Below are 15339 nucleotides of genomic sequence, written 5' to 3'. Positions count from 1 at the left end.
AGCGCAGCGAAGCTAAAATTACCGAGTTATTCTTTTGCACGAAAATGGCGAATAAGCCGCAGGAGTGTCAATAAAGGGTTTCGAAAAATTCGGGAAACGATGAAAAAAATAAAATTAAAATTGTACGATCAACTTCCCTTTCTGTTTAAAATCAGATTTTTACTTCGTTCAACATTCATGCCCGCAATTGTTCACGCGTGCAATCCGATGACTATACATAGTCTTTGAAAGCTTGTACTGAAATAGTTACGCGATATTGGACGCCAGAGAGAATGTGTAATCCAGGAACAAAACAGTTATTTGATTATCATGACGAGCATCGTACAAAGCGCACAATGAGCCGTATTTGATTACATCCATACCGCGTATATTCCTGATTTGAGATCCAGGTTAAGCACACAAACGAATCGTTTTTTTATTTGCATAAGCCAGCTGCGGACGATTGATTTAATATTTATGGCATCGGACTTGATCCCAAAAGGAATATACCTGCAATTACCTTCGAAACTACCTTCGCCTCCTGTTGTTGACCGTCTCCTCAATGATATCCCTGAGCCATTCACGGGCATTCATGTGTGCATGCTTAGCTGTCAAACTTGATAATTGCACGATGATATGTGACGTGTTTTTAAAAGGAAACTGCACAGACGAATTATTCAGAGTACCTGGAGCTCGTCCAATGGTATTGCGGAGTCGGCATAATAGTTCGTTTAATAAGCTCAACGGATGATTAATTGCGGTGTGCCTTTAGAGGGTAAGGCGAAATCACCGGGAGATAAATAATTGATCACTCTGTCTACCTCCCGCTAATTCCTCCAACCAACAACCCTTGGGACCGGGAGAATTTATTATGCTTCAGATGTGTCTGAATTTTTTTTTTTTCTCGTTTTTTTTTTACCCCCTTAATTGACGTAATAATTCGATTTACGCCGGCTTTTCAACCCGTGGGTGAATCTTTGGTATTGTTTAAAATGCGATATTTCCTTTTGACTTCCCACAGTGGGCGAATAAACATGTAATCTTTATGTATAGAATATTAGGCATTTCTTTTGATCACCTGCATTTTAAATTCGAACCGAAGGATAAGGAAGATGGCTAATTTGCCTGACTATAGTAAAAAATAATTGAATGGAAAAAAAGTGACATGTTGCGAAAATGATCACTCCAAAATCGTATAATAAAAATAATTCCCTGCGATAACGGAACGATCGCTGTTTATTCACGTGTAAATTTCGCCGACAATTTTGTTCAGTTCTCTCTCTCTCTCTCTCTCTCTCTCTCTCTGTTTACGCGCAACTATATTTGGCTCGCTAGATTAAACGATGCTATTAAGGTTCTAAATAATTCTTTGTCAAATGTCTCTGCTGCGTGGGATACGCATTTATCAGCAGAGCCCTACCACCAATTCTCTCAAATCCGTCTGACCAATGAATTACCTCGTCCACATTTACCTAACGCGTCGCACATGTACGAGCCTGATAGAGTTATCATGCTTAGGGGCAGGTACCTGGGTTTTCACAGTTGCTCGTTAGTCGAAGCAATTATCTAACAGACAAAGTTTCGAATCCGACAAACAAAGTTTTCGTTTAATTCCGAGTGACACCAGGTACTTACAATATTATTTTTATTTTTACCAAAAGTCGTGGATTATCTCGTTTGCAGCGAAAATATACATATATATATATATTTTTTTTTTCTAGTTATTCGATGTGAATGTATTGAACATTTCACAGATAATACAATTTTGATACTTTTAAAACGTAGAAAAAAATAAAATAAATCAGCTTAAAATTTAATTATCCGCTTATAACGTTGCCGAAGTTATCAATGATCTTTAGTATCTTATAATTTGCTATTACTTTTTTTCAGACTACTCCGATATAACCTATTATATTTTTCAAATTTGTAGACTTATTTGACACTGTTTTGAATGCAACAAAAATAATACAATTGTAAATTGACTTCAAGTTGTACAATAATTTGATTTGTAATTCGTCACAATTAGGAGTTTCCAAGCATGATCTATCGACAAAACCTTTTACTTTAGATCTTTTTATTACACAGTTTTCCAAACCATTTGTAAACGGCAGCCTCCGAAAATCCGACGGCGATTATGCCGCAGCATCGCTACATAGACTTTGATTAGCGAAACAAGAGCGAATGCGGAGGATTCCACAAGGATTGTCGGGGAGCTAGCTTTCATATATTTTACTCCTCCATATTATTTTACCTCCGAGAATCGCGACTCCGTACGTGACTCGTCTGCCGCCATAACGGTTGATGGAATTTCTTATGCTTATCTGGCTTGAAAATTTTATATCCGAGCTTTTGTCGCGGATGACCGTTCAGCCGTTGGATCAGAGATACACCGTCTCGTTCTCATCGAGGCTCTCATTCCGTCGAGCCTGCGTCGGCCTTTGCACGTCGGAAATGCAAATTTAGTGGAACGCTGGCAGCCGATCGATCCGGCGACAATACGCCATTATAAATTGGCTCGACTGTGTTTTTGGGATGTAGAAGTACCGACTGGTATTCCACAATATTACCTCCAGCGCGTTAACGAGGAGGAGTAATCGTTCACGTATTGGAATTCTTAATTGGCAATCCGGGTGTTAATCTCAAGTTGAAAACGTTGGACACTATCAGCAAACCGCATTTTGTCTCTCCGATTAATCCTTCGTACAAGTGAGCCGCCGAATCTGTCATCGTGCAGCTGTTCAATCGTGATGTCAATGCTGTACGTCAAACTGCGATTATTGGATTTACATACAGTTAAAAAGCTCCGGTGCCCCACAGCTTCCGTGTTCAAACATGCTTTGCAGAAATCCAATCAGGATGTATGTCTAAAACTTTTTTTAACCGGGTTCGAAACGATTCTAAGGTCGACTCACTTTCCCCGAGTTTGAACGGTCTCCAGTTTGTTCGGGGATGTTTAATAAGGCGTCTTCCGTGATATCGAATTTTGTGAATACTTTTCAAACAAGAGGAGAATAACTTTGGAAATTTCTCCGCACTTTGGAAGTGTTGCTTAGGTCGTTTGCCAATGCGTAGGTACACGTGTACCTGTCGTCTGGCCGCTAAACCAACTGAGAGAAAACACAAGTACACAACTTGGGCACGAGGTGGGCTTCAGGGAATCTAGTGCCGAGATTCCGTTAACCGTGATGTAGATACTTTGAATCATACATATATTGAGAGGCGAAATTTCGTGATATACATACTTTCGTGGGAATCCTTGACGTATTCGGGAATTCTCGTCGCCATGAGGACTAAATTACGTAAACAAGGATTGTTGATTCGTTGAATCACAGGGCGCGATGCAAATTCTGCATCAAAAAACTCCGAATGAGTAATGAGAGGCTCAAACACGGTTTTAAGAACAAAGCAAACTGAACGTGGTCCTCCTCGTTTCGCTGACAGTCACTGGTCCAATTTCGTTTATTTCCTTTATTTTGCTGATCCTCGTTATTCAACTTGAGGATTTTTTACCGTTACAGAAAGAGAAAATGAACTGGAGACGTGAAAAAAATATAACGAAATAAACGTGATATGATACACAATAATTTGCATAATATTTTGAAACGAACGTTTGCAGGGCGTTGAAAATTCGCCTTTGGGATCATTGATTTTTCAACCCTCTCTAATACCTCGTCGCGAAATACGCTCACGTAGGTATCGGCCAGCGTAGCGGTTGAACGACAACCAAAATTTACCACTTTGTCTGCGGAGCTGTTTCTCGAGCGCAGCACTTTACACGTTACGTATAACGTTGCGCATCACGTACGACCTACATATCTCTCTGCTGCTGCGCTACAACGCAATATGAAACGGTACGTGCACTAGAGATTTATCGTTCTGATACATCGTACGTTCTTGTTGCCACGTACGCTGAAGTTACAAGTTAGTTTGTCAACTGGTGTGTGCGTGAATGCATGATTGAATTTCAACCGTTGCTTTATTCAAACTTTGCATTAAAAAACCTGAGGGTAAATAGATGTTCATCGCTATTGTGGAATCAGGAATACCATGAAACCTCATGGTTTCTTCGCGTGAATTAATATATTGATGGCTTTGTCGTGGAATGCGTGAATCTCGACGACGAATAATAGATAAATATTCATTTTATACAACAAGATTACCATTCTTGAATAAACTTGGATCATCGACTTTTACATATATATAAAACTGTTACATACGTAACGAGAATAGAAAAAATATATACTAAAAGGAATAAATTACGACGTCTCTCAAGACGAAGTGTATCGCCGGGGCGAAAAAAGCTTACGAAGCGTCTTGGGTCTACGGCAGAAACTCTGAGTTGCTAAACCAAGCGTTGACTCTGAAATTCGATCAAAGAAATTTCACTTTCCTCCAACTCTCGCTTGCCTTGAGCATTTTCATCAGTAGGTATGGCTTGAAAATTCAGGTCGTTAAGACAGCAGAGCTGGTAGATTGATTCGGGTATAATCAATCGGCGCACAGTCTTGCCTATCAGAAAATTGCAGTCGCCACAAAGGAATTCACAGATAAAATTTCAAAGGCAGAGGGTAGCTGCCTCAGTCTTATCGGTGCGAGAGCCCCGAGTGGTTGACGACGACGACAACGACGACGACGACGACCTGACGAGTTACCAGTCAACCTTCTTCCCCGCGAATTAGCGAGGTAAAAAGTAGGTTTAAACCTTTTGTCACCGTGTTCACAGGGATGTCCGGACAGCCCTGGCAAGGGGGGCGGGGGTGGCAGTGGAAATGGGAGTGGGGCTAATTCGAGAAGGCCGCAGTCGCCGCCGTCGCGGCATCAGAACGCCGTGTCCCACGCGTTGGACGGGGACTCACTGGCCCACATGGCTTCCGCCTTGAAGAGGAGATTCCACTTCAAGTCGACCGGCGGGAGTCGCAGCTACACTCGCACCGTGCCGAAGGTGGTCGTGATGGGCAGCAGTACGGCTTCGGAAACCACCATAAACACCAGCACCGACAGTACCAACACGATGGTCACCATGGTATGTCTGCGAGTTATAGCGAGGAGGATTTTTAGTAGAGTTAAGCCTTCGGCGATTATTTTGTCGAAGGGTTGAGAAGTTCGTCGCGACAAAAACTTTTCGCTCGAGTTTAAGTTGATAAAGTTTTTGGATCGATGGGTCTTTCCGATAAAGAGATCATCTAGTCTTTGTATCGCAATTGGTCCAGTAATCATATTATATTGAAACTTAGGAACTTGCTTTGGTACGATCTTACAGCTGACGAAAATTTCTCGCGTACGGTAGGAGAAGAAGCTTGCGGATTGAAGGGCGGTTGAACATCCTTTCAAGTTTAATGCTTAAGTCAACTTTGAATGTGCCTGACATTGATACGGACTGGTTTGCAAAATAAACAACGAACACATGGCTGAAAGATAATACAGTTTTATCTTTATTTTGAGCTTTGGATATTCACAAAATAGTCTATAAGTAGCTATTCAAAATTGTATTAGAAACCAAACGCGTCACGCGAAAGGATGGCTGACCACTTAAGGAGGTTGTTTGGTCAAAAAATGGTAAACTTTATCCAGCATTTATCAAGTATTTACAGATTTCCTTCTCTTTTCAGTTATAGTAAATTCTATGTTGCCATTTGTTGCAACGTTGTAAAATTAAATATTCGACGAAGCTAATCCACGTTGTAATAAAGTTTTTCGATATCGAATTCGTACATTAATGGTCTTTTGAATAAAACGATCCATCGTAAGGCGAAATCAAACAAACCTACTAGTTTTTTTTTTTTTTTTTCAACAATTTTAAAGTGATTGAAAATGATGAATCCCTGTTGTGGAATACTCCAGTACTTTGTATATTTGTATTTTAGAGAGATCCTCGGAACTTGAAAGTATAACAACTTGATGAATACTCACAGTACGGCACTCTCATAATAGAGTAGTTGCACCAATTTCGATCACCTTCTTAGTTCTACCTACGTGTCCATCAATTGACCCTCTTGTGTCCATACCCATTTCGTGTAGACGGCATGCTACAAATAGAACAAAAGCGTAATATCGGCTTTTGATCGCTGTAAACATTGATTTTCAAACAATTAAATTTCAATGATCAAAACTTTCATAGATATTTACTGCAAACCATGTTACTGCGATTAAATCAATAATTCAACACTCCGTTCTCAGTACCAGAAACAACTAAAAACCTTCACCTTTACTACCACATGGCTGGTGAAAGAAGGCGTACTAGTTTTACAAACGATGCCTCCACCAAAAACTTGACAGGATTTGGCCAAGCAACCCCCTAAAAAATAAAGGCGCGAGTATAAGATCGAGAGCCTTACAGGTGAAAACTTGTGCTCCAGGTCACGACGACGGACGGCGAACAGGCGGATGATAGTCTGGACTACCTGGACGGAACCCCGGAGATGTCACCTCCCCCAGTCAACGCCCACCCCAACCCCCAGTCCCAGAGCTCGGATACCGGCTACGGTTCGTACCCAGGTGCGAACCATTCGGTGAGCACGACTAACTTGCATAATGCCCAGAGCACACCCACCCTCCGACACTCGACCGTCACGGGCATCCAGATCGAAAGCTCGACCAACTCGACGGAAAGCCCGAAAGCTCCGCCGCCCACGCCCCTCATCGGCTCGCAGCAGGAGGCCAGGTTCACCTTCGTCAGCGGGCGGACACCCCCATTGCCCGACCTTCGGGTAACGGACTTTTTTAGGTGAGTTTCTGGAAACCTCGTCACTTCGTGTCAGAGTGTGTTTAACTGCAAACAGCATCCATGACGCGGGTTGACGGCGCAAAATCGGTTAACACTAGACGTACGGAATGGGTACATCCACCTTCTGTCAGTTTTCATCGTGTCCCGAGGCTGCGAAGGCTAAAGATTTATCCCGTAAACTGGTTTGCCAGATTTTCATCTGCACTGATATCCATTGTCACAACTTAAGGGGTAACATAACTGTAATAACCTAAAGAAGCACTTTTTCACCATTTTTTTACTACATGGAAGAAAAGGTAATAAGATAATAATATTTAAGGAAGTTATGAGGCATATGTTTAAGTGTAATACAAAAAATTATAGTCAACAGGTATCAAAAAATGACGACACATTGAATTCTACGGGATTTTGAAAATATTCATTCACGTGTAATTGGCGAGTATCTAAATAAAATACGTTAAATTTTCGACACACAAAGCGCAATCATTTGTTAATAAATAATGTTCAAATTACCTCGTTGAAAATCCCCTTCGTAAACATGTAGATTAGGTAATTATTCTTCCACATTTAAATTTGCACCAGTTACACTGCGTGTCGCAGAATTCAACGTGTCTCCAGAGAATAGCTCCAGTGCCGCCATTTTTTAACATTTATGGATGATAATTTTTTATTTTATACTTAAATACATCCCTAATAACTTGCCTAAATACTATTACTTTATGACATTTTTTTTACATAAAAAAAATAAGGGGGGAGGGGGTCGAAAACGCACTTTTTTCATGTCTTTTCAGCGGTTTTACCCCGTAAACGATTAGGGTGATTTCGGGTGAGATGGCTATAGGTAAGGGATGCCCACAGTATAGTTTCTCACGTACTTTGCTGTATGGGACTGTATCTGTATTTTCAAAATTACTGCAGGGGTTGTTTAATCACTCAGAAGATGAAAGATGAAGAAAATAATTTGATCTTGATAAAATAATTGATGCTCAGCCAGATTATTTTTCTCGCGCTGATAAAGCTCTCCGTTGATCGGCGAGGCTTGCAAAGCGGTTGTGGGTACGTGCTTATCGGCAGAAAAACGTCCCGTGGGTCGTATTATTAAATGTCTGTTACTTCACATTCATTCTCCTTTCCCCTATCTCGGCCAGGGGGATGTTATTATTATCGTAAATATGATTGTAATGTTTTCTTTTTCCTTTTTGCAAGATAATCGGGTCTTTCTCAACTCTCGGTTTTTGTTTCTCATGTATCTTGTAGCCTGCAAGGGATGGAAAAAGGCGAACAGCAGAGAATTGCGAAACAGAGGCATCCTTGGTTAAGGCTATTAAAGCTTATAAAAATGTAAAAAGTTGCTCGAAAGCAAGTATAACTCGTTTTTTAGAAGCCAGGAAACGTGGAAAATAAAATTCAAGAGAAGAAACTGTATGAAATAAAACGAAAAAATATAAGAAATCAAACAAAAAAAGAAAAAGAAAAAAAAAGAAAATAGAAAAAAATTCAGACAATTCTAGAAACTCGTGTTTTTCCAACATTTCTAAGCAACTCGGCGTGTTTCTCGCCGGGATATAAGCTTGACGTCACTGATTTGCAGAATGACGTGGGAAATGGAGCGAGTGTTCCGGAAAAGGTGAAAATTTTCTACTCAAATTCCAATCACCCGTGCCGTTACCTGGATGCTCAACCATCACGCGGTAATTAGTTTTAGAAAAGCTGACAAACATGCGAGATTCAAAAATAACTTTGCACTGCACTATATACTCTTCCATTTTTTCCATTCAACGGAAAGTTCCATTATCCCGAAGCAAACGCGAGGCTCGCAACTTCGCTCTATACGCTTGGCAATCTATTTTTAGCGAGATACAGACCGACTTCTGAAAGTTAATTTTGGAACTGATATGTCGATTCTCGGTATGCTTGCGATTTCTGATTAAATTATCTACCGAACAACCTCAACGAATGGTTCTAACCATTGTCCATCCAGAGAATTGTTTCGTCGTTAATGCAAAATATAGTATTTCTGCTTCGCGATTATCGTATGACCCACCGTACTGCCCATGGTATATAATAAATGTCTCAATCAAGTGTTCCAAACTATAATCATAGGTATAGATTCCGGTGAATTCCTGCTTTGATCACTTAGATAACATTTAATCGAAGCTAGGCAATAACCGTCGATCGTGGTGAATTCGGAAAACGGGTTTCCTAGGCTAAGATTGATGCAAAAATAAATGCGGAAATGAAATTGGAATTGAGAAAAGAACTGGAATGAAAAATGAGAGAAAAAACTAAACGTTTGACGTTTTCTTTGACCCCCTTCAGTACGCCTGTTAGAGGATCCGTCGACGCTGGTCAGCCGGACCCGAACCAGATCAACTCGCTGCTGACGCTGGTCGCTGCGAAAGAGAGGAAAAACTCAACGGCCGGTAATAACAGCGGGTTAAAAAACTCTCAGCGATCGGAGGGTGAGAAAAACGGGAGTGAATCAGGAAAGGGAAATCAAAAGGTCGTCAAAGCCAATATCAACGTGACGACGAACCCCTTGGATATTACTTTGTGCAGTGGGCAGACCCCATCCAACGCCCAGGCCTCAACCGGAAGTAGAGTTCGCGCAGGCAGAGCGGCAGGTAATTTGCCGATCTACATAGCCGTATATAATATACATGAATAACGCAGATTAACCGCCATTGCTTCACGCTGACCACGGTCGGCTCAATACATATTATTTCGCTTTGTTCCGAACTCGATTATCGTACCATGAATGCCGTTGAAACATCTGTGAATGTACATAAGAAATTAATATTCGCGATATCTGGAGTAAAATTATTCATCAGTTCAGTATAAAAGCTTCGCAATTTAAGGGTATGTCATAACAGTTAAACAGCTGCGTGCTCGTAACTGAGAATTGTCAATAAAAGACAGTTAATCCAGATGCTCGCGCGAATAATTTATACGAAAAGTAATTGTTAAACCGGTTTCACAGAATTTTCACCCGTCCAAGGGTTAGATAAGTATCTTAAAGTTGCGGAAAATAACTTGTTCACGAATCAATGCGATAACCTTCGAAGAGACGCAACAGTTGAAAGTGTTTAATCGAAGTAACCGAATTACAGACGATCAAACTGTACGTGCACCAAACTAGAGATTCTTAAAACGATAGTACCATTTAATTTACATACCATTTCTACGCATGGTTCTTTATACTCTATTATTATGTATAATTTAATTTGCAGTTAGTCCAAGTCCTTAGTTAGTATAACTGTATCGTTTCTGCTGAAACCGCGCCAACAGCCATGGCTATATGTAATATGTATACCTGTAATACGTTTATAGTTAACTGAATTCCAGATAAAAAAACAATTTATTGATGTTCTTTCTTTCAGAATGCCATCCCCTCGTTTCAACAATTCATTCATGGGTCAGGCTATTTTTCCCGTTTTGCGCCATAGGTATAGTCCGGTAGCTGCGAGAAGATCGCTGAAACCCGTTGTTCCTCCACCTTTTCTTATTCTTCTTCTTCTTCTTCTTCCACTTCTGCTACTTCTACTTTTACTTCTACTACTTCTCTTCATTCCTCTTCGTAACGGGTATCGTAGTATTGCCTCAGGGTTCTTCTCGCGGTGCGCTAACAGTATAATGCACTGTTTTCGCCCGCCATCAGCTGACGCGGCACGAGATATTATGATTGCATTTCTCAAACATTTCTTTCCGTTTTATTTTCTTTTCAAATCTTATACCACATCACCGCTCACATTTAACACATCTCATCCTCTTTCATTCTTCCTTGCTTACTTTGTTTGTTAATCTTTCTTTCTTTCTTTCTTTCTTTCTTTCTTTCTTTCTTTCTCTGCCACACCAATTGACGAACAGTTCACCTACACTGTATACCTATAAACCGTTCGCACTCACAAACACCATTTGCGCTATGGCTTTTAATTTTTATATTCTATTTTGCCGCCACGCATATTGTAGTGAAATAAAGAAAAAATAAGAGAGAAAAAAAACGAACACTTCGCGATGACGATGCCGCCTCACACCGAAGGCCTGATTATGAAAATAAAAAGGTCTACCTCGCAGACGTGCTTGAGGTGCAATGAGTTTAAGCATTGAATAGAATTGCGATATGAAAGAAGAAAAAAATTGTGAGGTTGGGGAATCCATTTTAATTTGACGAACAATCGTGTTCTCAAGGAGTTGAAAAAATAAAATGAAATGAACAAAAAAAAAAGGATATTACATTGTGTACGTAAACATAATTCAAGCCCGTGTAGAAAGGCGTATCTTGGGCAGACGCCTCGGCCATGCTAAAGCAGGGTTATATCATCGTGGATAACTAACCCTCTGCGGTTATTACCGTAAATTTTCTCCCTCCCTCCTCTTTTCACAAAAAGGCTTGTGCTTTGTGCTTTCGGTGTGAAGCGCACCTTCGTCGAGGACTGAAAATCACGCGTAGCATGTGACGGTGTGTCGTGTAATATTGTTTATATAATACCTATACAACTTGTATATCGCACAGGGTGTGCTTTTTAGCGAGCGATTTTTTCTTGGGTTCAGTTGTAAAAAAAAGTAGGACACGACGTTCATATCCTCGCGCTGAAGGACCACCCCAGAATCCTTCACGTTATACCGGCGAGATAAAGGAGACGGTATTTTTTTGGGGGAAAATTAAATTATACGCTGAGCATCGTTCATTTCATTTGGCAATTGGAATGAATTAAAAGCTTTTTTAATTCTCAACAACGTAATTCGCAGATTATTTTGTGCCGTTGCAGTGTTTTTACTAATTATTTCAGCGCTTCTCGTTTGTTGCGAATGGAAACAAAACCGCTTTTCGCGATAAATTTTTCCCCGGAAAAAATTACCTTACGGAACTGAGCTGATCTTTATGAGCTTTTCCCGAGCGTTGAGCAGCGCATGCAAACAAGGATCAATGCACCCGGGGATTCAGGGGTCGGTTTTCCGGATGCGCGCGGTACTTGAACACGAATCGCATTAACTCTGGTTATTTGATTAAAGGCACAAGTAGCGGTAGCAACAAAAGGACCACGCAAGCTACCATTGTTGTTCAACAACCGTCTCTGTCCCTGGACGCACCTGCGGCGACGATACTTCTTCGGCCGGACGCTGACATCAGACGACGCGAAGACAACATGCGTCAACTCCTCGACGTCGCCAATACACTCACGTTGCAGGAGATCCACGACTTCGAGATGCGGTGAGTTTTACTCTGACGAACATCTACACGCATGCATATTTTAGAGAAATATCGAGAGTTTACCTGTAAAGTTAAACTCTGCGAATTGCAGCAGTTTGGGAAACTTGCAAGTGCAGCTAGAATTTCGCTCTGTAGCCTGTCGGTAATTAATCAAACACGTATCGTGGATGTAAGTTATTGCTAGGGTGCAAGCCATTAAATGTGCGAATTAATAACATCGCTAGGGTGATTGGCAGGTCGAGATTAAGCTTTTGTTAACTCGGATCAATTAAGGTAACCGCTTACAGGAGCGTATCGTAGGAGCCAGGAACATGTTCCGCTGGGGAAAGGGTGCGGAGGGTGGCGAGTCGGCTCTAAATTACATTGTTTTACGGTCGAGTTTGCGAACACGCGACGGTAACGGCGACTCCTATAGTCGACGACCCGCGACTATCGCTTCGAAGGATCTCCATTCGTCATCGTCGCGCCCGAAAGGACGTCGCCTCACGAGTATACGCGTCTCCCATTCATGAGAGGAAATATTACCAGGCATTCCCATCCCTTCCATTCCCTTTCGACTCGGCTTGGCTCCATCTCTCCCTCCAGGCCCAAGACAGATTTAATAAATGGCTATCGGCCTCCTCGAAACAATCTAATCCGAGCGAAATTTGATTCCTTCCGAAAAATCACATTCCTTTACCTACACTTACGTATCTACCTACACGTCCTACACCTACACCCTTCTCTGTCGCATACAACCGTAGGTTGCTATTGATTTACGAAGGGAGTTATTGCCGTTTTCACCTTCGGCCCTCTATAGAAGCTTATACCGCCTTACGTAGCCACTGCTCGAATTTCAACTCGCGGCCTGAGATATCACTGGGGAAAAGTTCGTTAGAGGGGGAACCATACCTTTCAATTCAACTTCAATTACTTGAAATGTTTAACGAGGAACGCTTCTCAATCTCCAAATGCGGCGAGGAAAGACGATTTTCGGTTTCAGGTCGTCTCGTTACGGTTTGCGTCAATCAAACGATCATTATTGGGCTTGATTATTGCGATGATCATATTCTTTATAATCCTCGCCGTGCACGAGGGTCAAAATCTCTGTTTCTTGGCGTCGGTCGTCTTAACTTGATCACGGTGAGTCCACATATTTTCATAGAACATACATTTTTTTCGGATCGAAGGTTGGAATAGCTTTTTCGTGTTCGTTGGAATCTCCCCGACGATATATAACGTGTCAGTGTTGCAATTGTAAAACCTTAATTGAAATTGCAGAAATCCATTTTTACCCGTGGTCTTCTAGCACAAAGCGACGTAACGAGAATGAATTCAGGTCGAGTAAGACGCTTGAATTTTCATCCAGTTGCAGAAATACCTCTTCGCAGAACAAAGCTTCGAATAAATTTCTCTTTAACGGCTCGAATTTACTATCACTTTGAGGGAAATTCAAAGAACAATATGATCCAGCTTGAGTTATTTCAATGAGGGGAGACCGAGGGTTCTTTCTTTATTCAAAACCGTTTTTGCAATGTTCAGAAAATCTTTGATATTAAACTCGATGAAATTTAGCTTGAAATGAAAATTGTAAAAAATGTATGTAATGTCTCGTTTTAATTTTTTGATTCACGAACATCAATGACGGAAAACGTTTTATATACACACATTTGTGCATATACGGGAATTATATTATATCCTGACAGATTTCGTGTAAAAAATAAGAAAAGTTAATATGCACAATAAATAATGCCTGTCGATATGCCAACATGTATATTATTCAGCGGGGTATATCGTTGGCCGGAAAACCCTCGTTCTTAACTATATTTGAAACAAAGGTATCCTCGCCTTTTCCATGGCTGTAAGTTCTGCGATCATGACGACCGGCTTCCACGAAATGGAATCGCGATATTCAGATACGCTTATTCATATTTCCAATCAGCAAAAAGGTCACAAGTTCTTGGATATCGTTGAACTCGGCAAGCTGCAGAGTTCAGAGTAATAATCGCGACACTGTATTCCTCGAACGTTTTCAATCTGATATTGCAAAGGGCGAAAAGTTGAACTCTGCAGCCATTGTCATTCCCCATACATAATCGACCAAGTTTCGTACTTCGGCAATGGCTACGAATGTTTCACCGAACTTTATACATCATATCAAAGTTTCTAATTACAAGATATCTCTGTCTACTATGCTGCACGTACAAAGCATGCCTCCGCGTTTGGCACGCGAACTGGTATTTAAGTCCGACGATCGATAGCGTTGCACCAGATCGAGGAAGATAGCAACGGTATTATATAATTGCCGCTAAACAGCTAGGGAGAATTTTTTTTCTTTCTCTCCTTCTCTCTCTTTCTCTTTTTCCTTATCGGCGATTCATTACCATCCCCCGTCTCGCGATCGGAAGCTCGATCATCCGAGGTCGGATCACCGAGAAACGTGAAAACCCTTCGAATCACGCTGGATCTATACATAGGTCCAAATCAGAGCCGAGGATCGATTCCGTGTACTTCAACGCGCGAAATTGTGTGTTGCGTGAACGTTGTCAAAACATCTAGAATTTCATACTGGGGTAAAAATTGATCCGAAAGCTGCGAGTCTCTCAAAGAAGGTTAAATGTGGTATCGGGATTTCAAACAGAGTCGTGAAAAATTCCCACCGTCAACAAGATCGTCTAAGGATGATCCAAGCGTGGAGTAAATACAAGGATAACACCGCGAGAGAAGCCCCGAGAAATGATGCCACCCCTGCAGGTGGAAATTGCTCGATATAACGCGAAGAATAGTATAGTATTACATCGATCAATCGAAGGCAACGTCTATCTAGATCTGGGTAACGAAGCGCGCAGCTCCTGTCTCCGAGGTATGCTCGATCCTCGACGAACAAGGTGGGCTCACCCTCAGCGGAGGAAGTGGAAAGGGTGAAACCGGACCGTTAGTCCACATCGGTTAACTTTCGCCTTAATTGGCCGGAAATTAGAGATTTCTTCTTGGATGTTAGACAAGACTCAAGCTGCGTAACTCGACTGAAGCAACTCATCCAGCTGCGTCGATACTCTGCACCGTAACAGAGATGGCTGCGTGTGTTTGTACGTCTGGTCGTGATACCGCTAGGCACGTGAAAATGTGCTCAGGAAGAAGGACTCCCTTCCGGAAATTACCATTTGCATGCAGTCAACCGGGATGATGGGCCGCCACAGAGTGGAGAACGAGGGTCGCTACTCGGTCTGAGAAAAGGGCGGAGTATGAAACGGGGGTGGATTCGTCTTCAGGTATACCTGTGTATTCCTTGAAAATTTCGTACGATGGGCCAGCGATGATTCTTGTTACTTTCTGCGGGGTGGTACACCGTTGCGTCTGACAGGTTGACGGAAAACTCGGGAAAAAGACTTTCGACAACTTGACATCGGCCCCTATAAGCGGGAAAAGTTAGGTCAGATTTATA

At 41.6% G+C, this 15339-nt stretch overlaps 1 protein-coding gene across 1 annotated transcript in view; it reads left to right on the top strand.

The window, feature by feature from the left end:
* LOC124406627 overlaps nt 1-15339 on the top strand; it is a 77946-nt gene that overhangs the window by 9767 nt on the left and 52840 nt on the right. The window contains exons 3-7 of the mRNA XM_046882105.1: nt 4703-5002; nt 6336-6703; nt 9023-9327; nt 10084-10149; nt 11717-11915. Coding sequence (XP_046738061.1) covers nt 4844-5002; nt 6336-6703; nt 9023-9327; nt 10084-10149; nt 11717-11915 — 1097 coding nt within the window. The 5' untranslated portion in view covers nt 4703-4843. The remainder of the gene's footprint in view (nt 1-4702; nt 5003-6335; nt 6704-9022; nt 9328-10083; nt 10150-11716; nt 11916-15339) is intronic.

Source organism: Diprion similis, chromosome 6 (assembly GCF_021155765.1).
Source record: "Diprion similis isolate iyDipSimi1 chromosome 6, iyDipSimi1.1, whole genome shotgun sequence".
Lineage (NCBI taxonomy): Eukaryota > Metazoa > Arthropoda > Insecta > Hymenoptera > Diprionidae > Diprion > Diprion similis.
The sequence above is the reverse complement of the archived record's forward strand: the minus strand, read 5'-3'. Positions and strand labels throughout refer to the sequence as shown.